This window comes from Acanthaster planci, linkage group LG04 (assembly GCF_054643075.1).
Source record: "Acanthaster planci isolate LZ-2023a linkage group LG04, COTS_SCS, whole genome shotgun sequence".
In the NCBI taxonomy this organism is placed as follows: domain Eukaryota; kingdom Metazoa; phylum Echinodermata; class Asteroidea; order Valvatida; family Acanthasteridae; genus Acanthaster; species Acanthaster planci.
Genome location: NC_141780.1, coordinates 6,618,479 through 6,646,170, shown reverse-complemented (window position 1 = coordinate 6,646,170; position 27,692 = coordinate 6,618,479). Strand labels below are relative to the sequence as shown.

Sequence of the window (27,692 nt, the reverse complement as noted above, 5' to 3'; positions counted from 1 at the left end):
TGACAGCTTGGGCAAGGTTTTCTCACCAAGTTACTTGGGAGGGTTAGAGTTGAATTTTTTAAATGATTTACTGAAAATTAAATTCTGTGAATCTTAGTTTAAAGGGAAGGATTTTTTCTACAACATACATGTATACTTAGATATTAAATTTTTTACAATTGATAAAAAATACCAGTTAACAGAAACATATAGATGTATCCTGTCAAGTCAACATTCAAGACATCAAAAGAAATAAAACTCACATTCACAAAAGTCACATTTATGTATCCCAATGTTTTGGTACTGATGACATTTTTATGTGTGGAAATGATCACTTACAGACAATTCAGATCAATTGTTTTTGTTGTTCTAATCATAGGCAATGAACAGTTTGTTCCTGGAGCAGAGGTCAGAGTTCATTCGCAGGTTTGTCCTGTGCACGTGCTCTGATGCAAGGCTGGAGCCAAAGACAACAGGTCAATCATCAGCAGAGTTGTTAATGTTGAGTCCCTCACAAGTTTAATTGAAAATCTGTTCACTTTTGACTGAGGATGAAAGTAGAAAGGAACACCCCTGTCGTAGTCCATGTCAACATCTTACACGATAACTAAGACTTGTCTTTGGGCTGGATGACTGATGCCAAGAGTGCTCATGATCATGCTTCAAGACACTGCAATCATAGTACTGGGAGATTTTAGCACACACTGGAAATTTGTGGCTCATTTTGAATAGGCCGAGTCATACTCTTACTAGGCTATTAGAGCAGTGCTCTACTACCAAATTCAAAATTCAAGAGATTCAAAATTATAGCTTTGTAATGCTTTTCCTTCGTTTGCAAGGTTTATATCTTTATTTTTGGTTTCATGTTCCAAAACAGCAAATTTTCTGAACTCGTGGTCTGGCATTGTCCGCAAGGTCAGTGCATCGTGTGAGACAGCACTTGGAAAACTGCAACGAAGCTATGATTGTCATAGGCAGAGGCCCGACCGCAACAGAGATCAGACCCCTGGAGAGAGGCCCTCCCAGGGCGATGACGAGATGCAGAGGGTTGGCTGTGCTGTGAGAAGCTTACGACTTCACCTGGAGGCAACACTAAACAGGTAGAAAATTTGTTCGTAAAATTTCAATGGTAACCATACAGTTAAAAATTCCATATTTAATTCTAACTTTAGCATCAACTTTTTGGAGTTTGCAGCAAAACTAATGTCGTTTGAACCATCTCCTAGTCAAATCTTGGGGCACACTGATATGTCATTCCCCCTGTGACTTGAGCCCCATGATCAACGGCATTGATAGTTTGGGCAGTTGCCTTTATCAGGCTTGATCACTCAGGAGGTACATGCGCATGTACAGTTCATTGCAATTGAAAGTTCAGACTGAGAATTGGAATGGGAAAGTTTGTGAAAAGAATTCACTTCCACATTCACACTCACCTTTCACAAGGCGTGAAAATAATTTCATAATTTCCCACCTGTGTCAAAAGGCTGAAAATGTTTTCCCACTTGAGGGAAAATCTGTGAAAATCTTTTCTCATGTAGGGAAAATCTGTGAAATCTTCTCCCAAGTTATTGAAAATCTTTTCCTCCTCTTGTGAAAATCTGTAAAAATTCACCTCCCACGTGTGTGAAAATCTTTTCCCTCTTGTGGGAAAATCTGTGAAAAACTATTCTCACTTGTTGAAAATCTGTAAAAATCATTTCCCACCTGTGTTAAAACCTGTAGTTTTCCATGGTTTGTGAAATGAAGAGGAATTACCTTGGACGAAAATTTTCCATTCCCAGGTTAACTTTCAATGAGCTAGTTCAATATTTAAAAAAAAAAAGCAAGGTCATACGGAAACAAAGCACGCGCGAGTCCAACAAGGGCCTTGCTGATAGGGCACACTCCCACACACATCCGAATGACCTCTGACGTGCTTCATATCAGGCCTGTACTGCTGGACTACCAAACTGGCACGTTGCAGTGTACTGTAGATTGCTAGTACAGTGGTTGCAGACAGTCGGTTTCTAGGTTCAACAAACGTGGTTCTTGCTCTCGTGTGCTAACACAGTGCCGCTCTTGTGTCAGACAGCTGTTGTGCCGTTCTATGTTCAGCAGGGCCCCTTGCAACTGTTGCGATCTTTATAGGAAGACATTGATGGTTTAACTCTCAGAAGGCAATGGGTTAATTATCTCTTTTCCACCCCCGCCACTCCCCCAAAGCATAAACTTGAGGTTGGAAATCAATCACAAAATAAAGACTGAGAATTGGTTGGGCCTTGTTGGAATTTGTCCCAGGGTGATAACCGTTGAGGAGGCTCTTGAGGGGGTTGACCGTCAGCTGGCTGGTGGGAAGGATGATGTCGGTGCCTTGATGTGCGAGATGTTGGATTCCGTCCGGAGGGAATTGACTGCATCCCAAGACTGTCTGCAAGAGGCTGCATCGTCACTGGAGAAGATGAGCCATAAAGACCTCAGTAAGAGCATCCATTTTTTCAGGAATGGACCAATGTTGCATAGAAGGGTCATTCCATAAATTCAGAGTCCAAAAGTGTGACATTTTGTTGTCCCTTTTACACCTGACCCGTGTAATTTGACATGAAACTATCACTGAAATTGATTTCAAACTATTTTTCTTTGTTTGGCAGGTAATTTGCATTAATTCATCACTCTCGAAAATTAGAGAAAGTGTTCTCAACTTACCAAATCATACGTCAGATGTGAAAGGGACACAAAAAATTGGACCCCAAATTTATAGAATGACCCAGAAAGGGCTTTGCCGTGTCCACAAAATGTGAATATTTAGAATGTGAGGGAGGAGATAGACTTGATGATGAGTTAGGGGAGAGTCGAGTCTTGTCTGTTAGATTGACTGAAATTTAAGAGCTCTTTGCAGGGTTTGGAAAGACCTTTGAAGTTCCTGTAAGTTTTCTAATAAAATGCCTATGGAATCTGAGTCAAAGCAGAAGTGATGCATTGTTTCATTCCTGTACCCCCATCCAAAGTTGCATAGACTTCCATTTTCACCAGTACCAAACATTTTAGCTGTTTATCAGATGTGAGAATTTTTATAATACCAATTGATAGCCATAGCTAACTGAAGAAACGATTTCTTCGCAGAATGGGTTCTTCGTACATGTATGTAAATGTCGATGTATTGCTTCTGAATTTCAAAATGGAAAGGCTTCGTGCATGTTCTGTTGCATGAAGGCCTAAATAATATTCCAACTTTTTGGGTGGTTATTCCCCGTAGGTTCTAAACAGCATAAGCAAGATGGTCAGGGAGGTATTGTGCAGTCCAGTGTCAGTGCAGAAGGCAGGGAACCCATCCTGTTGTTTCCAATGAGGGACAGTGAAATAGAATTTGATGATCAGGTACGGGCTCAATGATGTACAGTCAAGCTTGTGATTTTGCAACCAAGGTTGTGTATTGTATTACAATTTAAAGCAGATCTCTCTGATTTGTGTGACATCTCATCCGATGGATGAAGATGCCCAATTTTTCTCTGAGCCCCTGTCACACAGAGCTGATATTGAGTTGGGGGCCAAGCACAGGTAAACCTTGAAGAAATTTGCAGAACTGTTGGAACAATTAAAAGAATAAAAGAGTTTAGTCTTCGGAAGTTGTTGGTAAAATAGTGGATGACTGGCTGTAACCCTGCATTCAGCTCCAGGGTGGCTTTTATACCCAGAAATTTCATGATTTTTACCCTGAAATTCCCCCCCCCTTTCATGTCTTTTTCGTGGTTATCAAAAAGCTGTGATCCTGCGTTGATCGTGCAACCTGACGGCCTAGCACCTGTAACAAGCCTGCAGGCCCTACCCAGGGCTGACCTGGCCCAGGTCTGCCGCCGCAGCATTCCCCTTCATTAGTGTTGACTACAGCCCCGTTGTAGCCCGTTGCTCCTTCACAGGCATCATGCGTGACATAAATGTAGAACCACCACCAACAACCTGCTGGCTTATCTGCAGTAGAGAGATGGCAAATCTGTTGTAGCCTCACCACAAGAAAAATTGTACATGCATAGCTTAGTAAGCGTTGCGGTAGCTAATTTAAGCCGGCGGTCGCCGGCAGGACGCACTGCACCGATCTGCACCGACCTTCACCTGCCCTGGAGTCATTTTACCGGCAGTCATGTTTTTTTCCTTCAGATTTTGAAAAATTTGGTTGCAATCAGCGACTGGCTTAAAGACTTCTGCGACGGCCTGCATCGCTTCCATATCACTCCGCAACTCCCCGCAGCGATCTTGAATTCAACTTTCTGCTCATTCTCGGTGTTCACAAAGCACGCCGCAGCCTCTGTGTGAAAGGGGCTTCACTGGCCCCTCTCATGTATCCAAATTGTAATGTAGGGGTTTGTCCTTCATTGGTCAAGGTGAACCCATGTAGTTTTCCAGTATTTGCTCGTTGATACAATTGAATCCTGACTCATTCATTTAGAAATTTGGACTTACATGTGCATCGGGGGGAATTTAGGGGATAGAGTTTTATGAAAAATGAATAATTTTAAGGTAACCTTTGCCCCTTAGCTACAGGCATGTAGCTCATTATTTGGTTTACTGGCTCAGTCAGAATGCACGCTCACACATTTCAAATTCGAAATATAAGAGTAAAACCTTGTCTGACCAAGTATTATTGTTGCATGTGGTCCTCAGATTTTTGAAGCATACACGGACACTGACCCAGGGCAGAGAGATGATGAATTTTGGGGAGAGGAAATCTCAGATGCCGAAAAGGTTTGTTTGTGGTTCTCGGTAGTTCACGGAGCAAGCTTAAAAATCGCATACACTATATCGCATTTTGTAATGATTTTTCCTTCCAGTACTTCAAGACTTAAAAAAAAAAAGGGTTTTGTACATGTAGATGTGGATACTGTATACGGTAATGATGCAGTAGTGCTGGCAACCACCAATTCAAATGCGAGAGCTGTCACTGTGCATGATTATTATTATTATTACTGGTTTATTGCCACTTACAGTGGTACAGTGCACAGTGATACATCAAAATATATTAAAAATCATAAAAAATGCGTACAAGAAATATTACAATAGATAATAAAATAATGAAAACATCAAAACCATAAACAACGCACATAAGTTCTATTATAATAAAGCATTGGGATCATGCAGTATGCATTAAGACGCATTACATTAATAGACATTGCATATACTAGGACACCAGAGGAGAAATAGTCATCAGTAATTGTGATTGTACACTGCAACATTGCATTGCGCAGCCAACAGCAACTGTCAATTCTGAGGCCAAAGGAGCTAGCCTAATTCAGCAGTTTCACTGTAGGATCCTATGGTGGCTGTTTCACTGTAGGATCCTATGGTGGCTGTTTCACTGTAGGATCCTATGGTAGCTGTTTCACTGTAGGATCCTAGGGTGGCTGTTTCACTGTAGGATCCTAGGGTGGCTGTTTCACTGTAGGATCCTATGGTGGCAGTTTCACTGCAGGATCCTATGGTGGCTGTTTCACTGTAGGATCCTATGGTGGCTGTTTCATTGTAGGATCCTATGGTGGCTGTTTCACTGCAGGATCCTATGGTGGCTGTTTCACTGTAGGATCCTATGGTGGCTGTTTCACTGTAGGATCCTATGGTGGCTGTTTCACTGTAGGATCCTATGGTGGCTGTTTCACTGTAGGATCCTATGGTGGCTGTTTCACTGTAGGATCCTATGGTGGCTGTTTCACTGTAGGATCCTATGGTGGCTGTTTCACTGTAGGATCCTATGGTGGCTCTTTAGTCGTTTGCAGCCTTTGCTTAGATGCTTCATACAGGACAGTGTTTCCACTTGGGCAAAATAAAGCTCTCTGAGTAGGGTACTTGCAAAGGCAGTCCTAATCGCCGTAGTGTTTAAGAATTGTTCTTGTGTGATTTTTTTGGTCGGAAGAGTGAACAAATGGTGTGAGAATGTAAAGGTTGCATATTGCTCTGGTATAAATCCCACTGTTTTTCCCCCGCAGATGCGACGGAGGCGGGAGGCGGAGGAAACCAAGCGCATGCTGCAGGAATTACGCTCTGTCCTGACGGTCAGGAAGGCCCAACGGGAACGCATGAAATCAGAGAGGATCAAGACGTCCAAGAAAACCTCTGGCAGGGTCAGTCCCAGCGACTCTTCCAAGACTGATGGCGGTACTGAGCAAGATCAGTGCACAGGTAGGGGAATCCCAGAGAGTGACATCGGTACAATGGATACCCTGAGTGAAAATGCAGGAGGGATCCTGGCCAGTAATAAGGCACTCAACGCTTCTGAGGATTCCAGTGATTTTAGAATGCTTCGATGCATAAATGCAGAGAATCTGGGCCCAAGAGAGAATGCAGGTGGCAGAACGAGTGGTTCCTCAAGGGATTTTGGCCCAAATTCTCCCCTACATGATGCTGCAGATGCTAGGAAGTCAAGTATTGGTGCTACAGACGATGTCGGATCAGTGGGCCTCTCATCAACGGACGCTGGAGAAATGGAAGTGGCAAGGTCCGTCACAGCACGTCCTCCCTGTTCCACCTCAGAGAGTGAACTTGTTCACAACGGCGAATTCAATGAATCAAACTGGCAAGAGGGAACAAGTGTAGGTGACTCCCACATGACTAAACTGGCCGGGAAAAGTAGCGTGATGGCATATGACATGGATCAATCTGAGACAAATCTACCTGGTAACGAACCTCTGCAAGACTCTGCTACAGTGAAGTCCCCTTTCAACCTGACGGAAGGGCAAACACAATTTGGGATGTCTTTCCTCCCATCCCTAGCAGCAGAAGCTGCCAAGAGATCCAGGCAGTGCCGGCAAGAAGAAGAAACTTTCATTGGAAGCGACGATGACAGCGAAGCATCGGAGGTCGGGGTACAGGAATGAAACATCAAAACATGTATACATGTGATTGCATTACATTATATGCTTCATCTGTTGACTTCATCAATACAGAATGGTGTAAACCCGGTTAAGGCATTCCTCCGTCTTCTCTCATCCAGAGGAAAATACAAGTATATCATCCATGTAAGCTAGTGCTTCCACCCAGCCAATTCGTCCCCTGGGGCAACACGGTAGGACCTTTTGCGGAATGGCTCATTCATTTGTCAGGTGGATCTCATGAAAGACCTTGTTGGTAGCACCAATGTCCCAATCAGCCCTAGCAAAGACATCGGCCCCTATGATAAACCATCCTGGGGATTCTCTGTCTTTCTTCATGACTCACTGGGCTCCATATGTTATGTTGTCAGGCCAGTGTGTGACGTCATGTACATGAACCCTGTCAGCTCCGCGCGGAACGAAAGAGGGCGTGCTTTTTTTGGTACTCACCGCATAGGCGCGCGTTTATAATGGAGATCAATGGCACCTTTGACACAGAGCGCACTGAGTAAGCGTAACAAATTTATTCCTTAATGTATGGTCTTTGCGTATACGCAGAACGCATGCAAGAACCTGCTTGGGAAACTTACAACCATCTGTCTATCTTTTGCCACTTGGGGATGCACTTCAGCTCAAGGCAGATACATGTACATGAAGATACAAAAACAGCAGTATTCCCTGTGTAACCAAACGACGAAATAAAGAGGCCAAGCTTCATCCCGGTGGATTTTCTCTTTTCATATACTTTTTGTCAGATTGGGTTTGCAAAATGACAGCTATTCTATATGCACGTGTATGTGTACATGCATGATATGTGAAGAAACAGAACACCTGAAATAAAATCTGTTGAACAAAAGACAATTTTACTCAGTTTACTTGTCTTTTTATAGCTATCCAGCCTGTTCTCAGTTAAGGGAACATTCCCCACATACACTCTACCAAGCCAACTCTTGCAACCGGTATACATTGTAGGCTAGCTACATGTATTAAGCACCTGGCTTTAATTGTCTTTGCCGTAGAGTCTGGAAGACTAATCTGGTTCTTAAAGGTGTTTTACTTTAATTTCAATGTGCAATAGTGAGACACATCAGGCAGCGTTCATAATGTTGTGTTTGGTCATATTCAATGCTACCCAGAATTTGTGTTATGGAATACTTTTATGTTTAAAAAAAGGCTGACTTTTCAGGTCATGTATACATAACAAGTACTGACAAGTTGCGCTTTATACCGGATTCAAAGTAAAGAACATGAACAATATTCCGGTCTTGGGACACAATCCAGTTTTTAAACCATGGCATAATTTCTATTCTTAACACCAAAACGTACAAATTGAACAGTTTGCAATAAAAAGTATCATAACTTCATGACAGGTTCATTTCAGCAAATTGTAAAGCCAAATTGATTTCAAGATGTTTACGTGTCCACTTTAAACATATATTCTGCCCAAGACCCCGATGGAAATGTTTCGGTTACAAGCTATGGAACGATTCATGTCTCAGTTTCCTGGTGTTGCATGTAAGTACTGTACACTGTAAATTAATAGTTTTCATGGAAACAAATTTTTTCCAGGTAACTTTCGCTGACAGGTAAAATACAGATCTTTTTGAACGTTCAAGGCTCTGGTGAACATGTAGTGTCTTTTTTTGTTTGTGTGGTGAAAAAAAGCTCAAGTTCTGGAAGTTAATTATCTGCATTAAGTTCTCTCAACAGTTTGCTGGTTCAAAGTGATACAGGACAATGCTAACACATAAGTTCAATACTATTCTGATACTTTTATACAAATAATGCTGAAAACTATGTACATGTACACAACCTTGGTTAGAAATTTATGTACAACCCTGGTAAACCAGTTCTGTAAAACAGCATATTAACATTTGTAAAAATATGTACATGTTATATTATTACCAGTGTGCACAAATGTCTTAGAAAAAAATGGCAGTTTTCTCGAGTTTTTCAAAAGGGCATTACACTGTACACTGATGTCGACATCTCTTGGTTGTCCAGGGTCAGTTTTATGTGCATATATAAAAACACTAAGGTAAAGGATTCCAGAAATGCCTGCACTTCAAAGTATACTTAAAAATGAGCACTTTCTTTGCCATACAGGGTCTATGGGAAATATTTTAACACCAGAATGGTTCATTTTGATGTTAAATCAACTCGGGAAGAACCCCCCAAAAAATCCACAAACTGACAAAATCTGTGCATTTGTGTATTAAGAAACAGACAGTTCAAAACAAAGAAGTCCTTTGTCTTTACAGCTATGTCTATGAATCCCTGTGGAACAAAAGCAATGACCTCAATGATGGCAGCCATGCGCAACCTCTAGATACAACCACACAGCAAAGCCATTATAAAACTCTGTTTTCACTCAGCGATGCTGGACACCAAGCCCTACTCGTGCAACCCAAATACCAAGTGCATGTATGTAGCACTTAATTTCAGACTCCAGATGTGGTCTCAAATACAAGTATAATCGTGATAATGCTCACGTCATTATAAATAAACTAGCCGTGAAGCATAAAACAGAAATACACACAAATCAATGAGTTGTTTCTTGAACACCACAAACACTAAAATATTAACATAAGCACGCTGCACGCTGAGGATAACGGTGGGAATTTACGTTTAATTTGAAAAAAGTTTATGAAAACTTTCCCATACCATTTAAACATTTAGCAAACACTTTACAGAGACCTCTGCTGCCTACATAGGTGTTTCCATATGCATAATTACATAGTTCAACCATGCACATTGTCCCAACCAGTGTAAAATGTAGCTTGATGATTGGGTATTTAAAACAAGTCATGTTTACTGTTGGTTTTTTTACTGAACTGTTTTCGTTTAAACATATAAAGTAACATCCTACCCTATTAAAGCTGAGGCACCGGTACATGTAAGTCCATTATTGGCATATTTTTACATACATGCGATTTTCGATGAAGCCATAGTAGAAACTGAAATGAATCCTCACTAGTTCGGAGTTCCAAGTATGACGGCAGCAATTCTCAATACGATTGACCCTCAACTTTTATCCTGTAAAAGGTTTTTTTCTCTGATTTGCGATTCAATATTGGTAATGCAGTAGTGCATGACGCTTTACCAGGTGATGCACTTTGAAGTGGGATCGATGGAAGTTGACAAATGGAAGAAAGTTTGGAATGACTGCGGCATGCCAGGAAGTGACAAGAGAGGGAGCTGCAGGGTTTGACAATCAAAGCATTATGAACAAGGTACGATATCCGAGAGCTGGATTTGATCAGAGTTGTAGCTATGTTAACGAGGCATCGCTAAGGAAAACATGTTTTCTCTGATTTCATCTGTTCAAATAAGTATGGAAGCATCCAAATCAAACGCAGTGTCATTTGTCTTCAGAGCTCAACTACAAAAAGCTAAAAGGGGCTTTTTTCTGTTCATGCCAAGATGTGAATTCTGAATGTAGATTGCGTCATTCGGAGAAAACACAGAATACGAGGGGAACTCTCGCCCTGTGTTAGTAGTGGATAAGCCCTTGTTTATGCCACACAATGGCTACAAACAATAGCTATATGCGCTGTTTGGCAAGCACAAGGGTTTATCCACTATAAAAGCAGGGCAAGGGTTCCCCTCGTTTTCTCCGAATGACGCAATCTGCATTCAGAATTCGCATCTTGGCATGAACAAGAAAGCCCTTTCAAGCTTGTTATAGTTGAGCCCTGAAGACAAATGACACTGCGTTCGATTTGGACGCTTCCATATTTATTCGAACAGATGAAATCAGAGAATAATGTTTTCCTTAGAGATACCTCTTTAACTTTTTTCAACAGTGTAGTGTTATTGACTGGCCCTGAAATTCCTGACAAAATGGCACAATGCCTATGAACCGATGTCTTATTTAGGGCACATCACACGTGAACAGCGTCCTCATACCTGCGACATGGCACAGAGGCTACACAATCACCCAAATGTTCCCACACCTGTACCACCAGCAGGTGCAAAGCAGAAAATAGCAATGGTGCATTGAAAACGACAACACACATAGATGAAGTGATGTAATATAAACTCTTAAAGAGCACCATACAAACAACCTTTATATTAATTCCATTCCACAAAATATACAATCGCTCTGCAAGACCATTTTGGCAAACTTCAAGTCTTCAAAACAAAACACCACAAGAGGTCTTTGATGTACCGGTACAGGCTCACTGAAGTTGTCAAGTTCTATATAAAAGATAAACCCACTTCCGAAGGGCCTACTGTTGCAGACCCTGTCAATAGTTGCCGATTCTGACCTAGGAACAAAAGACCTCCTTTGAGGTATATGAGGCACTTCTATTGCATCTCGAGAGCCAACTCCTGTAGAATCCAAACCGGCCTGTGCTTCTCAGAGGCCTGACACACTCGTCCAGTCTGGGTGTACCGTCCGTCTGGATTTCTCCTCACGAAGCTACTTGCATACCGCCGTTGAACGAGAGATTTAGTGACATGTACTCTGCTGCTGAGCTTTCTGGGTGCCTGCAGAACCAAACCAAATGAATGCATTACAAAAGGTAGCACTCCCAGATCCTTCAAAACCTACCAGGCTTTGAGAAATTTAGTGAAGCAAGGAAGACAGAGGAAATGAGTTAACTGCCTCTAGTCTTTCAAATATTAATGCTCGTATCCCGAAGCCAAAGTGGCCACAAAGCGTTCTATGTAAGAAAATCAATCTTCTTATATGTGCAGTCTTGAGGTAAAACAATGATTGTGGTAGGATTCCCACCTCGTGGCTGTACTTTGTTGTATTAATACATGCACATAATTTTATGCACACCAAGAATTACCAACAGCCTAATATGCTCACTGTGATTACTTGACTGCACTCCAATTGGCACATGCCAGCATACGAGGAAAGAAACATTCTAGCTTCAGCAGCAGAGCAAACGAGAAGTCAGTTTTGGAATGCCTACCTTGTCCCGGGCCTGAGCAGCGTTATTTGCTCCAGGCTGGTGACGGTGCTGGACGACCTGCTCTGCTGGTCGAGACTGGACGTTGATGATGACCTCTGCTGGCTGCCGCCCTGGCTAGAGTGTAGCCGAGGGAAGCCTGAGAACCGACGTTCCCTGGCCCCCCCAATCTCACCGCCCCAGGCAGAGCGAGGTCCACGACGGCCATAGGTGGGGCTGTGACAGGGAGGAATCAACTGCAGGTTATATTTTGTGGATGGTATATTTGCTCCCAAACCCTCAAGTATTGAAGAAAGCGAGACAAATTGGCCCAAAATACAGCCAGATGCCACCAGTACTGTCAAACCTGCTGTTGCGGCCGCCTTATTATAGCGGCCACCTCTCTAAACTGGCCGCCTTAGCTGGTTCCCGTTTCATTCTCACGTAAACATACTGTAACCATGTCTTGCTATTGCGGCCACTGCATAATGCAGCCTGTGGCCAGCCCGGAGTGAATCATTTGTGTACAATTACATTGCAGTGTAAATCTTTGTACTCTGGCCTCAAAAACGAAGTGGACCCTCTAGTGACTTTGAAATTCTCCCCGTTGTTTAGTTCCCAGACTGTACGCTTGTATTTTTGACAAATGACACCGAGCGCACAGACTAATCGTTCACTTGGCATGAAACATGCAACGTTGCTGCAACGTTTGTTGTATTAAAATGTGAAGTGTTTGTGAGCTAGTTTTTAACATCGTTGAGTTCGATTTGAAGTGTCCAACTTGTGTAAGGCCTACATCACAAACAAATGTCAAAAATGTATGCTGATTTCTTCTTGCCATTCTTGTGTCTTGAGAGCAAGAGATACATGCAAAATAAAATTTTTGCCTCAGACTGACACATTTTATCAGCATTGTTATTGGTACATGTATTATTCAAATGGAGGGTTTACTTGTACATACAGTGGCACCAATTTGTGTATGTACATGCACATGTATATTGTGAGCATGTACATGTACATATGTACAGCCTTGCTATAGTAGCCACCTGCCCTAGTGGCTGGAAACAGCCGGTCCCGCAGGTGGCCACTATGTCAAGGTTTGACTGTATGATACAATGTAATTACAATATCTATGATAAGCTAATAGTTTGCAACACTCCGAGGCACCAGCACAAAGCACATATTTGCTATAATGGCAGTGATCAAGTTCAGGTTAAACACTCCTGGCTCCAAAGAATTCCCACATGGGTGTACAGAACATCAGGGCATCAGACGTGTATAGATGTCTGTCCTGCAGGCTTAAGAAGCTTGTCAACTCAGGTTCGCTGCCAAAGCAGACTTCAGGGAGTGCACGCTGTACAAGCTGAAAGGAGGGGGGGGTCCAGGCCTACCTGAAGTGGAAGTCCGGCGGCAGTATTCTACCCAGTGTGGCATCCCGCTTGGATTTCAACATCTGCTTCTCAAAGTCCTTTCTGGCATTGCCGTAGCCGTTGAAGATGTGGTCGCAAAACAGGAGCCTGGAGTTGGCATAGATCTGTTGGGTTGAAGTAATGTTTTGTTAAGACCTTTTGCTGTGCTTTGTTTTGAGGCACAAACTGAAACAGTGCCAGGTTACTGAGTCAAAAGTCACAGAATGTAACAGAGTGAGCCTTAAGTTTTACACAGAAATCAATGTCACAGGATGAAATAAAGAAGTCACAATCATTACTTTTCAATAATGTGTATGCATAGTCAGTAAGGATGGCATCCCTATACAGAAACCACTCATGCACATCATTTTGACAAAACAGGTGTTCACTTTGTCATTGGTTGTTTAAAATGTTGTCCATTTCAAGGGTCATTTTTGATTGGTGGAGAGTGCTTTTGAGTGTGACTTTTGATTCAGTAATCAAGTTGCTGTGCATGTCAATTTCTTCTTTGTTATAAAGATAATCACTTGCTTTTGGGCATGTGATTAGTAAGGGGTATTGCAGCATACCTGTGTACAAAAATTGTTTATTTCTATGGAGTGAATTTTTATGTGTGGCCTTTGACAGAAGTGGCAAGTTTCTTTTGCTGTCCGGTGGATTTGATGTGAAACCACAGAAGTCTTGAAAACTATAGGTGCTACCATCTTCTGTTCAAAACCACCCACATGATGGCCCTCTATCAATTAGACTGGGCAAACTGTCAGAGGTATGGTGACTGTTTACGGTATGAGCATCCTGCTCGTGACTCGTCAATTTCAGCATGCCAAATCACCCCAAGCATGTTTCCAGTGTGCTATATTTTAACAGACAACTCAATGAATGTTATGTACATGTAAGACTGGCTGGCCATTTGCGATTAAATTTGAATAAAATCTGGTACATTTGATTGCACAGAAGTTCATGAGTGTTTGGTTTTATTTGCCTGTATCTGTAAAACTGCTACACCTGGCCATTTGTTCTCGATCAACTTTCATCATTTTCACCCAGTATTTGGGTAGTTCATTCACTGAAACAACATGCAGTCCAAACATTCCCGGGCCATATTATGAGGTATTTCTATCACCGTGTAAGTTGATTTGTGGTAAAATTGCCCAGCACGGTAAGATGTAGAAATACAAATGAGAATCTGAAAAAATGTTCAATTTCACAAAAACTTACCAGAAACATTCCTGGGACGGCATTGTGTCGGGTGAAGAGCTCTGGTATATCATTGCTTGTGTACTGGGCTGCTACCGCCACATCGTACAAGAATAATCGATACGGATCACTGCGGCTCTAGAAATGAAACAAGCAGACAGGAAATTATGGAAGTTTGAACACTGGAAAGAGTAAAAAATCCTCTTGCCTGCATGTAGTGTGGGCCCAGTGTACATGTTCCCCTACCTGGTAGCATGGTTTGGTTCTGTTCTTATTCTGCCGTTCGTACAAGTGTAGCAGCATGTCGGCGCACGGCAGTCCATCTGGCAGCAGGGAGGACGTCATGCAGACCACGACCAGCTGGGACCGAGGCACCTCCGAGGCCAGGAAACGCTCCAGCTCCAGGTCGTTGATGCTGGGGATGCGGTGGCGGCTGCAGCGGCAAGTTGCTATGGTATCACCCAGCATCTCCGCCCGCAGTGCACTGCAGTGACCTTGTTAAGGACAACGTGGCTTTATGTGTATAGTGTTCTCACTATACCGCTCATGTTAAATGGACGAGCAAACCATGGGATGCTAGTCATTTATACTGTTATGCCTACTGGCATTAACCCTAACTCCCTAGGGTGATTTACTAGCAAGCTTCCTCATCCTTGCAAATCTCAACAGCGTATAATATAACTGTGCACATAAACAGACTGTTTATTTCTGGTATGCCTAATCCCACATAAAACACAGCCACTATACCAGTGCTGTACTCATTCCAACCAACCCTGGTGTTGGAGTTTGGCTGGTTTGGGATCGTTAGGGTTAGGCATAACAATGGTACCATACCCAGTGTCCACCTGAAAGTATGTTAATTGATAGTTCAGTATTGGCGCTACTTTTAAAAAGGTGTATGTACCGGAAATATTAACCATGCAAACAATGTAGAAGGGTAAATGAACAAAACAAAAAAGCATTTCGGTCACTAAAAAATGACGTCTTCATGGTTCAGGATAAAGACTAAGTGACGTGTGGTTCTTCCATTTATATAATTCTATGCGCTTATAACAAACTCACGGGCTTTCTCGTATGTGGAACTTTACTCGAACACAAAACTCACTGAAACATTGAGTGAATAATATACGGCATGTTTTTACAACCACGCAGGCATGCAACTTCGACTCAGACAAAAAATGAGGAAATTCCAATCTTTACAAGACTTTGTAAAGTGTTTTCAAATTTCAGTAGCCTGAAGTGTGAAGTGAATAACAAGGAAATCGCTGATTCAAGGAACAGTTGCGTGCCTGTACAACTCTTCAGTGGGACGAAAAAAGACCACTGGTTTGTTTGCATTCGGAGCCACACCAGTCAATGAATGCACATGGGAAACCACCTGCACTTGAGCTCTCTCACACAGTGGCCATCTACACGGTCAACAGGAATTCCAGTAAACGGAAACAACCCCAAGTTTACATCTTTTTAATGGGACGAGGAGAGGGGTCTGCATGCATGTTGTCAAGGATACACAGGGCAGCCGGTTAGCGGAGATGGTTTCTTCCTGTCAGTGCTGACAGTGGACATGGCAATCCTGCTAGCTGGACTACGAGACCGATCACCACTGCCAGCCACATGCCTGCAAACAGGAGATAATGTAACAACTGAATGCAGAACGATTGGATTGCAAATTGGACTGAGTTGACAAGTTTATATCAAATGTCATACTGGTCTGAGTACAATACAGCATTTGTAATATTGCTGACAGTGTCAAAGGTCAATACCTGAAAACCAGAAAGTAAAAAAAAAATGTTTTTTTTTTTCATTTTTCACAACAATAGCCACGCCCAGTCCTGTCTCATTTTTGCCAGAATGCCTCAAGCACTGGCTTGATTCCTCACCCGCTTATGGTCGAAAACTTTGCGGGCGTGCCTGGTTTGGACACACCCCTGTGATCTTCCACATCCACGCGCACCCTCTCCCGCCTCTCGGTGGCCCGTGTGCTCGTGGACCGACTGCTTCTGCCCATCGACAGCGATGATACCGTGCTGAACGGCCGCTTCTTGTGTGAAGTGACCGCCGGTGCGGAAGGCACCCTGGCTTTTGCAGCCTGAGCCTTGTGCACTTGCTCCTCCTCGGCCACACCCTCCTCCAAATTCTGCGTGGGGGCCGCCTTCGCAGACTGGACGCCTCGTTTTCTCCGCTTGGACGGAGCAGCTGTGCTGATGAGTTGCATTCCGACTGCCATACGGTAATGGTCCATCCAGTCCTCACAGGCAATCCTACATAATGGTGAGTAGACACAAAATGTGACTTTCTCCTCTACACTTACCAAACGGAATAATGCATGTTTACATAACCCAACCTTAAGCTGAGTTGGGGCCAATGTTGAGTTTATAAAGGCTAGAATATTTCACAATGTAAACCAGTGCAACCCCCCCCAAACCTTTTCACCAACATAATGTTCATTCTCATCCTTATACCAAACTGAGATTTACTAAAGATTACAAGTTCAATGTGCTCTTTCTCAAATGAACTATGAAAACTAAACTTACAGAAAGTACAGCATTAAGATTTATTGCATGAGATCCAGTGATATCTACATGTATGCAGAAGAAACCTGAATAATGTTTGAGCTATGCACCAACAACTTCACACAGATATTGCTGCTTTCAGTGCTTTGTTTAAGCTGTGATGGACACTTCTATATGCTTTAATTGTGCCAGACAGTAAATGCCTGATGAAGAGACAGATTTGACAGTCCTCTTAATTTAAGCATGTACATGTACCGTAGGTCCTACCCTTTCCCCAATGAATGTGAAGAGGTGTTTATCATATCATTAGGAGCAATAAACAATGCAGTGCATACGCCTAAATGTTCATCCCCCCCCCAAAAAAATTCTTTTTCACTAATTTGCTGGCTGCCAAAGCTCTTAGATGGCAGACATCTGAGTGAGACTGATGCTAGTTAACAAAGAATTCGAATGACCTCAGCATTGAAAGCTGTACGTAATGACCCCTTCTTAGTCCTACGATGTCAACTTTTCCCAACAATGCAGGGCATGCCTCTGCTGATTTGTTCCCTCTAGTGACAGTTGAAAGTACCGTGGATCACTAGGATTCACTCTGGTGACGACAGCTGCATTGAGTACCGAAGTGTGACGTCACTGCGAACCAGAAAGTGCAGTGCAAACGAATGGAGTACGCGCGCATGTTGGTTCACGCGCTGGTTCTCGCGCTAATGCCTTTTACACACTAATTGTGCGCGTGACGTATTCACTTCGGTACACTATACCAATTGCTGGTGAGTTTGGCAGTCAAATGGTACCTTGTCTTTCTTGCAAGCACAGTCAGCTCTTTCTCAGCTGGTATCCCGTACTCCGTCCGGTCTTCAATTACCAGGTTCTTGACGATCTCGGCCACCTGTTCCTTGAAAGCATTGGGCTTGGGCGCTTTGGGATTCAGGATGGGCGTGCCCTTGGCTTTCCAGCGCTGCGGCTCACGTTTTGGAGGCTTCTTGATGATCGGCGGGGGTCTTATGCTCTCCTTGGCAGCGTTGGACTGAAAATTCTCTTCCATCTCCAGATAACCCTGAAAAGCCAGAACAAGGTGATTGCAGATGACTGCTATAAATCCTTTCTAATAATAACTAGCGTATATGTATAGTTCTATAACAAACTAGGCTGCAATTACATGTGCATGCTTTTTTCCAGCCTATTGGACTTCTCAGATGAACAAACTAAACTGGTCAAACGATAATACAGGAAACAGGCGATCCTTCAGCGTCTACTGCCAGAAAGGGGATGCATGATTGAAACAGGGAAAATGGATTGACCCTTGTCAGCACACATCATATGCAGTCTGTGCACTTACATGTATGGTATCTTGATCAAGGATGTAAGTGGGTTCTATGAAATAAGGGGTAGATAATGGCATAGTATGCATGTGCACTACCCACTCGCAACTGAACTTTGCAGAAAGCCTGGAATTCTGCAAATGCAACAGCTAACCTCTGTGAAAGTTAAGAGCTAAGCATGAAAGCACAGCTAAGCGACACGGAAGTGGGCAGAAAAGGGTAAAGCAGTCCATCACTAAGCAACACACCTCATGCAGGTTTTTACAACAACAACTTACCCTCTGACAGGATCGGCACATTGGCTATTTAGGACCAATATGGAGGAAGGATTTTGCTCGACCCTGCAATCATTCCCTACTGTACAAGGACAATGCCTGGTGCTCAGTGAAAATATGCACACCTCAAACCCAGTCTGCATACGAACATGCAGTGTGCTGGTCAGGAAACACAGAAATGGAAACAAACTGCTTCCAGTAAAGTTATCAGTTGCATTTAAAAAGACTGGGCCAGGACCATACAACGAAAAAGGCCAGATAAGGCCCCCCGGAATATCCCATAGAGAATTAATCAATGCAATACAACTCACCAAGTCCTCCTGGGTGACCGGATCAACGGCCATCAGCACCTGGCCCACTTGGATCTTGGCCGACTCCTTGTGGCACAGGAAGGACAGTGTCATCTGGGTCCGGTTGTGGCAGCGGAAGCTGATGTTGTGGTTGAGGTGGAAGAAGATGGGCGTGGCCATGCGCAGATGCGGCAGGGGCCACTCCCACTTGCGTATGACCGCACCCTCGGTGTCCATCTGCATTCCCATTTTCTCGGTGCTGAGAAATCTGGTCGGTAGAAGTTGGAGCCAAACTTTCAGAAAATAATTTGGACAATCAATTCAGCCTTTCTGATTTTGTGTTGAATAAGAGTCCAGGATTTCTCGGCCTATTCTTATGTAGGGAGCATCAGCTTTAAGGTGACCACAGATTCTGGTCTGGGCAGTTTAGAATTCTCAATGCACAGTTCTCATAATTGATCAAAGACATCAAGAAGAAATATTGGAACAAAGCATCCAATACTAGCACAGATGGCCTCTATCAAGAAGATGGCAGTATCAATGGGTCAAACCTACTGTTTTCATGACAACATTATTAGCATTATTATTTCTGATGTAATACACAGTTTCTGCAACAGCAGATTAATGACACCAAGGACAAAGACAGTAAAAAAAAATCTCTTTTAAGACCCCCCTACTGCTTTGATAAATCCTGATACAAAAGCCGCAGGTTAGTGCATGCATCCAAGTGCCATGGACACAGGGCAGAACCTCACCTGACCATTCCGTTTGGGTGATAGCATGTCCCTCTACCGGTGGGCGTAAACTCGGCCAGCATGTCGTGGCTGGCGTTGTCGTTGTACACAATGGTGTAGTAGCCTGGCCTGCCAAAACCGGCCTTGCTCAGGATAATGGCCAACTTGCCCGAAGGGTAGCTGTGGCATTGTGTGAGGTCAAGGGCAAATGTTGGCCCACTGTAAATGACTCAGGGATGCATTTTCACAAATAGGAAGGTTACTCGTTAGATACCAGGTACATGTACCACTGATTAATATGTACATAACACGTAGCAGCTATGCATGTGACAGATATTAAGACTTATTAGCTGACATAACAGTGTTGGCAATGATTTTGGGCCCATAATTAGGATGGCTTTCATGGACTCTATTTGCACTGACAGGTGTGTGCATAAACTTGAGGATGAGTACTACATACAGAATTCACCATAACAAGACATCCTCCACATTTAGACACAGAGTCCCTGCATGCTTGGAGGTCCTACTACACAAAGTGGTTAAAAGGATACAAGACGTTCATGGTTCCGTCTGGCAGGCCCGTGATAACCTTGTGCTGGCTGGCGCTGCCTGGCGGCAGCGCCGCCTGGCCGGGCAGCCTGGGAGCGACGATGCGGCCAGCGCTGTAGCTCTGCGGCTTGCTGTTCCCTCGCTTGCTTGTGTACTTCAGCATGGCTTCCCGCTTGGCGTCACCATAGTAACGGAGCAGCAGCGGTCGATCCCGCCCCACGTCCTTCTCTCTTTGCTGCTGCTCCTTTCTGGGATGAGAGGAGATACAGAAACCATTATAAATGCAAAATGTTCGTGAATGATGAGAAAGAGAAAGTTTTCTTTGTTCACTTTTTATCAACACCAATTCAAACTTCAATATTCAAAAAGTTCAAACACTGGCTCAAATAGCCACATCTGTGAGACTGAATTGTTCTAATTTCAGAAACTGTTCCATTCAGAAAACTGTTCAGTTTTGTGGTCTAGGGACCAGCAAAAAAAACATTTCAGCTCGTGTTACTCAATACATGTACATGCATACCCGTACATGTATGGCGTGCAAACATACATGAACCTGTACTATTCCCACACACTAATATTTTTGAATTTTTAAACCATAAATACCAGTTTTATGTAAATTGTAGATAATCCAAGTAGGAATAAAACAGAACTGAAAACAGTAGGGAATCTACATGTACATGCAAGTGGAAAAAAACAGAATGAATTGAAAACAGTTCAAATAAACTGCATGATTAAGCCACTCCTGTGATTTAATTACAACACAGCTCTGCTTACTTGCTTTTTAATCTCTAACCTCCAACTCACATATCAGCTTCTCCTGGAGCCATCTGGACGTGTTTATTATCAATGGTTTTAGGTTACTCTGCTGAATAAGGCCTAAAACTAAGTCTCTGTTATTCAAGCGGAACTCAAGTGAGCTGTGCTTAGTGACGTATACATTGTAATAGCAGATACTGACAAGTCTGGTTATTAATGGCCATGCAGAGTCATTTATAAACACAGATAATATGCTGTCTTTTGTTCGATGCCTGCCTTGGCCATTGAATTTCGATTAAGGTTCAAGTATTTCTGAACTGAAAAAATATATATCTGTTGGCATTATCTGCTGGTACATGTGCACCTACTAACAAAACTGGATTGCGTTTGACAAATCACTGGTTAACAGAATTTGGAATGAAAAATACCTGTAGCTTTCAACATGTTCAAATAATATTTTTTTTATATTTTTCTTTCTGAGGAGAATGCATACAAGTCATACATGTGAACCACTTACATGTAAATATCAAAAATATACCCATATGGCCCCAAACAGTCCGAACCAAATCAACTGGGCTTCACAGCTCAAACTCCATGAGATAAACCAAAACACTGTCATTTGAAATTGTGTATTTGAGTCGAGCCATATACAAAAGTATCTGATTACAGACTAATGTTTGTAACTAGGGAGAGGGGATTGTAACTAGGCAACACTAGCAACTACCGGTTTATGTTAGCAACAGCAAACCAATTAAAACAGAGTCAGATGGCATGAGCGGCATTAATTTCCAACCACAAAATAAAACTTCATGCGGTTACAAAAATACACAAAGGATCTTGATTTTGCAATGGTTTAAATAACAAGCGGTGCACCTGTGCCAATGACAAACTGGACAAAAGGGCAATTACTGTGATTAATCATGGCAACGGCCTGTGACAATTAAGAGAACACATGGTGATGCCAGGGTATTTCTGCAATTCCTGCACTCGAGAAACGGAAAAAATGATGTCTATTGAATGCCTTAGTAATGCATGTAGGTGTGATTCTCTGCTGAAAGGGAGTTTAAAACTCAAAAGCATGTGAGTAATTATGAAAGCTGTACAATTTCTCTTTGGCAATGTGCCAAACCTGTCTGTTTTGATGGACTGAACCACAACACCTGTACATTACATGTACATGTACAAGAGACACATACTGGGCAGTAGCACTACAGTCCCTGACAGGAGTCCACATATTAGGCAACAAGAAAAGAAAACAAACAAACTCTGTGTCTTACGCTAGACCCATGGCCTGCTGGAGCCGCTCCCGCGCCCATTCCAGAACGGTCCGCTGCTCAAACTCTTTCTCCGTCTCCTCCTTCTCAAGGATCCAGCCCTTCTCCTCGCACACCTTGGACGACATGGAGAAGCTAATGACCTGTAGGAAGTTGGGCTGGTGCACAACTGTTCACAGAGAAGGAAAAACAAAAGAGAATGAGTTCCTTTAGTTAAGTGGGGATGCTTCACATGCATATACATGTAGGGGCCAGAAATTCACATACATGTACCTGTACATAGATGTCACAGAGCAGAAAACTTGGCAAACAAGTGGTCAGCCAATTTTTCATCAACTCTGTTTAAAAGTGAGAGCAAGCACTTGGACAAAAGCCTTCTTGCCTCTGTGAAAGTTGAAAATTATCCACTCCTGAATATTTCACTGAATTTTGAACAGTGAAAATAAAAACCACAAAGCACCTACCGGTACATGTCATGATCACATGTGCGTGTAAACAAGGTGGAAGGTCATTCAAAAAAAGGGGATACAATTAAGGGTAATTAAACTTTTTTTTTCGGCAGCATGAATAATCCTGAAATCTTTGGACTTGAGCTACTAATGCTCACAGAATTCTTCTTTCCAACAAATCATCAGACGACAGAACTGTTATTTCAGAAAGAAAAGAAACCAAAAGCTGGAATTTCTTGTGACCAGTTTAATTTGACAGCAAACTGTCACCAAATAAATTTTTTTGAGAGAAATGAATGCTGAAAGCCTTAAATAAACTATATTTCTGAGTGGGAAATGTAGCAAGTGAAAACAATGTTAATTTGAGGGTGCGTTTCACTGGACGGTTTGTCAATATTTGTGTTGGGCTACACACTATTAACTGCCTTTTGAAGTGATTTAATATTGACACTGTGCAAGCAGCCTGTAGATGCTTCAGCATGTTAATTACAGACAGCGGGGGAATAATCAGTTGTCTGGTCATCAACACCTTGCAGATAGATCGAGCCTGGTACGGCGCCTCTACAGCTGTGTTGAAAACATGTGCTATGTCACAATCAATTCTGTTTAACATGTTTAATACTCTGTGCACTGTAAAACAGTGTCCGCCACTGGTGACAACGAACGACAACTTGGCAATGCCACGACTTGGTGGAGCTGGAATGAAGGCTACATGTATTACAAACAAAATTTCTTGAAATCCCCTCCAAAAAAACAAGAAGCCAACAGGCATCTACTGTACATACCAGGATTAAATTGAAACATTTAAAATGAGTTTGTAAGGATAGCTGGGCATACCTTCTGAGGGGGCTTCTCCAACTGCGGTGCCTGCATCGCCTCCCACCTTACCTACGACTGACAAGCGATGGTTGGAGGTGCTCGTAGATGCCCTTCTGTCAACTAGGGAACATAAAAAAATTAACACGCTCAAAGTTTTCTTGCAATTGATGCATTGATTCCAATTCATGTCCCACAGACTTATTTTTAGACTGATGTGTATATGAACTTGTACCTTGCATACGGCGTGCTGTTTCACAAGGTATTTTTTTTACATCGTGAAAGCCACGACTACATCGTAGAACAATCCATTTCAAATGTAATAATGGTCACAGATAATATGTGCATGTAAAAGGGAAACGATCCTGCAGAATCTGTTTCTATATGTAATTGTATCATGATAATCACGGGTATTGTGCACACCGCATAAATTAAAATTCCATACTTGACCAGTTTTGGAGATCCCACTTTTTCATTGTTTTACCAACATTCAACTACAACAGCAACCAACAACTATCATTTACCCTTTTATTTTTTGGGAGGGAGAATTACATGTAATTAAATCAATGCACTAATTCCTGTAAATATCTGATAAAGCATGCACAATCTGTTTAAGTGGTTGTTAAGAGGGAACCCATAAAGTCTCCACTTAAACTCGGTTGATATTTTCCTAACATTAACAATAAGCCCATTCTTCAACAACTTGCATCCATCGATGGCACACAGTTGCACAAGTGTAAAGACTTAGAAACCAGTCATATCACTTTTGTCACCGGTGACGATCAAGCAACTTCCTCTTGGAAAGTGATGACAATATTAACTTTGCAGGAGGAAGTTACCACAATGGGAATTTGTGCCCATGAATATTGTAACGTAACGTACACAAATTAGTTTTGAGATGCATAATTTTGGTCTTGAATAAAAAAGAGAATGAAATGTTCAGTATTCGTGGTATTTAAAAACATATGTACATATGCAGAAAATTCAGGGACTCCAAATGATTTGGAAAGAAATCAACTGCATTGAAAATTGGAACTCAGATGTACATGTACATGCACATAGCTTCAGTTGGCATACATGCAGCTCCTGAGGCTTAATAACGAGTTCCTCTATCAAGGTACATGTAATAATTACGCCTTCAATACCTACATGTCGAACAGCCCTGAATCCCCTTTCAGAGAACATGTAGGATTATTAAAGGAGCATAGGTGAGAGTTATCAGGGAACCTGAGTAACTTGTAGCCTACATGTACGTACCTTTGCCCTTTTCCGTCTTAGGTTTGATTCGTTGAGATGAGCTCATTGCTACACTGCTGGCACCCCCTTGTGCATCCCTGACACTCCCTAGGGTGCTGTCCATCACTGAATGAGACCCCGCCCTGCCCTCCTCCTCCCCGTCCTCCACTTTCTTCTTCCGCCGTTTCTTTTTCTCTCCCTTGTCCCCCTCTTTGCCATTCTCGTCCGGGGGTTGGTCTCCCTCTGACTGCTTCTTAGCCCCACCCTCTCCTTCCTTGGCATCCTCCCGGGGGACGTTCTCAGGGCACTGCCACTCATAGCGTGTGTACTGGACCTCGGCCGTGAGGTCGCGGTAACTGCTCTGGAGGTAGTTCACCAACTCCCTCGGGAGGTCCAGCTGCTCGTTCTCAAAGAGGTAGAGGATTTTAGTCAATTGGACAAGGAGTGTTGGGGCGGCCACCACGGCCTCGTGGTACATCTGCCGCTGGGAGTACTCTCCCTCGTCGAGGCTGTCCAGGCTGCCCCGCCGGGCGTGGCCATGCTTGAGGAGGCCATCCGCCCCCCTGTCATCTTCCGCATCTTGCCCCTCCTCCCCGCCTTCCCCCTCGAGGGCTTTCTTGTTCTTCTGCCTCTCCTGGCTGGACAAGAATGCAGCCAGGCGGGGGTTGAGGTTGGCAAAGCGTAAGCTGCGTGGAAGCTCATCCGGGTGTTTCCGTCTGCGCTTCTTACGCTTCAGCATGATCTTCTGATCAAAGAAGAACACCTGTGATGAATAGAAAGCCATCTTCACTTGGTGGTGTGGGCTACTTGGCTCTCTTCTGGAAACCTAGGAGAAAAATCACAAGATGGAACTTTCAAATTTGTGTCAAATTACAATAACTTGCGAAGCATCATAGACGTACATTTACATGTACATGGACTCAGTCATATAATTTTACAAGCTTCTCTACAATTTCATTGTACCATTGTCAAACTAGGTTAGGGCCGCATCAATTTGAATAATTCACTATTTGACCTTCAATTTGATCGAATATCCAAATATTCGGTTGTACCAACCGGCAGATTGTTGATGAACAAACCATATACCATGTATACAAAATCAGTTGCAATAACGCACACAATTGTCTATTATGATCAATATAATAGCTTCTCACATCTAGGAGTACTTGTACATGTATCTCCAGCCACGATTTAGCAATATTTAAGAGAAGAACAAGACTTCTTGCCCTGTTGAAAATTTCTATTCCTTTTAAATTGTTTAATGAATACATACATGTACATGTCATTTACTTTTTAAATCGCTGTAAGATCCTGATGCTTTTCATTTGAATCTGCTTGAAACAGCCTCTATAATGCATTTTTCTCATTTAAAACAAACATGACAGAAGAAAATTTTCCCTTCCTTTTCATGAATTTTGCATTCGAATATTCAAATTTGAAAAATAATATTCGAATATTCCACAACCAATTAAATCTTCGGTTATGTGGATATTGGGCAAGGCCCTTTGTCAGACTGTACTCTCCTGCCATATTTGAATACCAGCACCTGAAGCTCTCAAACATTACAAGAGAAACTGAGCCAAGTCATCACTCTACCCTAGGGTATGGTGAACTGAACTCTATGAGCTGGTGTGCATGCATGAAATACACATTTGCAAATGATAGGAACACTAAAAATCAGATGTGACCTCATCGTGTTAAGCAAAATGTGCGGACACTTCTTATGAGGGTGTCTTACTTACTGTCTCTTTGTTTCAGTGAAATGAAATCTCAAGTACATGTACATGCGGTAATTAGGATTGTGACAAGTGCCCAACTCCCGATTCATACATACATGTACATGTACATCTGCAAGAAGAGATTAAGCCACAGCAAGATCAAGTCAAGCCCTCGTGGCACGAATACTACCAAAAATTTGATGAAGAAACACTAAGGAGAAAAAAACCTTGTGTCTTCTTTGAGAACACTTGGACTTATTCTTTCACAACCTTTGCCTTTGAGGTTTTGTGCAAGAGGTGTGGTAGGATTATGGAAGTTATCTTTCTTTCCATATTTCTCAAAACCATGTATAAATGTAGCCTTCCCAGTCCCATTTCTACATTACTGTGAGTCTGAGTATAATAGGTTTTAGGTCATAAGATACAAAACAAGTTAAATTTCAATGAGCTTAGTTTTTAGATGTTAATTTTTCAGATAAGAGTCTGGGGGAAATTCCCTCACATAAAAAAACAGAAAGTCAAACTTTCACAAGAAAGTCACAGATGAGTTTATTGTGAATGGGTTTTTATAGGGACCTACATGTATTTACATGAGGCCCACCATACATGTAGTTCTATTGATAGGATTATCAAACCTAATTAACTACATGTGCATGTTTGTTCAACAGTTCTCATCAGATCCTGCATTTCCTGCTTGGGAATGACTTAGCCCTGTTAACCCAACGTACATGTAAGGCCTGATTGAGTGGTTTGCTTGGCAAAGTATGAAATCACCGCAAACAATCCATTCTTGAGCTGAGGACTTTCTTTTTTATACGATTTGATTTATTCACTTCTCCATAATGAAATCACATGTGATACATGTACAAAAGTGGAACACTGACAGAAAAGAAAAAACAACAGTCATTGGGAAAAGCAGGAATAAACACAAAAGGATTGGAAAAACTGCCTGGTCCCAAACCATTACCCTGAACTTAGGTCCAATGAACAAACATACGTAATCATGACAATAGTTTAATAATAAAGAGGAAGAAAATGTGTATGTGTCTACAGTTTAAAACGTCCCAATACTTAGCGATTTCAAGTGTTCATGAATTTTAAACGTTGTGAATACAATAGAGGTCTACCATTATGACCATCGTGACCATGCTTACCTGTCACTCATGTCGGTTTGTCATGTCAGAGTCTGAGTTTTTCATCATCAATGTTCTGCCACAACTATCTCCATGTTCTTGATGCGATTTACTCGCATTTAATTTAAACATCACGTAAAATACCACAAGGCCTGATGGCAGGTAAGCTAACTTCACACACTGCATTCATACAGTACATTGTAAATTCTGTATCTCAAATAGGCCATCCCTGAACCCGAGCTGCTCGAGTTCAATCAATTAGTTTCGTATACTTTGTAAGGAGCACGGTTGATTGCGCACACATT

General features: G+C 42.4%; 2 protein-coding genes across 3 annotated transcripts in view; one reads left to right on the top strand and one right to left on the bottom strand.

Moving 5' to 3' along the window:
• The window catches only part of LOC110989182 (vezatin-like), a 16,022-nt gene extending 8,349 nt beyond the window's left edge, over positions 1–7,673 (top strand). For both annotated transcript variants that reach the window (XM_022253364.2, XM_022253365.2), the window contains 6 exons: positions 359–455; positions 857–1,079; positions 2,257–2,435; positions 3,212–3,333; positions 4,615–4,695; positions 5,931–7,673. In XM_022253364.2, coding sequence (XP_022109056.2) covers positions 359–455; positions 857–1,079; positions 2,257–2,435; positions 3,212–3,333; positions 4,615–4,695; positions 5,931–6,818 — 1,590 coding nt within the window. In that variant the 3' untranslated portion in view covers positions 6,819–7,673. The remainder of the gene's footprint in view (positions 1–358; positions 456–856; positions 1,080–2,256; positions 2,436–3,211; positions 3,334–4,614; positions 4,696–5,930) is intronic.
• LOC110989186 (uncharacterized) lies at positions 7,674–27,692 on the bottom strand. The gene is made up of 15 exons (XM_022253370.2): positions 27,409–27,692; positions 24,558–25,362; positions 23,322–23,423; positions 22,039–22,204; positions 20,008–20,253; positions 19,478–19,636; positions 18,744–18,990; positions 17,630–17,892; positions 16,203–16,583; positions 15,833–15,940; positions 14,569–14,806; positions 14,344–14,460; positions 13,108–13,250; positions 11,741–11,953; positions 7,674–11,306 (listed from the first exon to the last, which is right to left on the bottom strand). Exons 2-15 carry the CDS (start codon positions 25,318–25,320, stop codon positions 11,231–11,233), a joined length of 3,222 nt encoding a protein of 1,073 aa, XP_022109062.2. The 5' UTR covers positions 25,321–25,362; positions 27,409–27,692; the 3' UTR covers positions 7,674–11,230.

Bases quoted from the DNA above. Each gene is read 5' to 3' on its own strand.
- LOC110989186 (XM_022253370.2), bottom strand. From the start codon at position 25,320: ATGGCTTTCTATTCATCACAGGTGTTCTTCTTTGATCAGAAGATCATG. The intron at 14,807-15,832 runs GTATCCTTGACA...AGGTCACTGCAG, and splicing joins CCGCTAACCGGCTGCCCTGT to TGCACTGCGGGCGGAGATGC. The intron at 13,251-14,343 runs GTAAGTTTTTGT...TCAACCCAACAG, and splicing joins CCGTCCCAGGAATGTTTCTG to ATCTATGCCAACTCCAGGCT.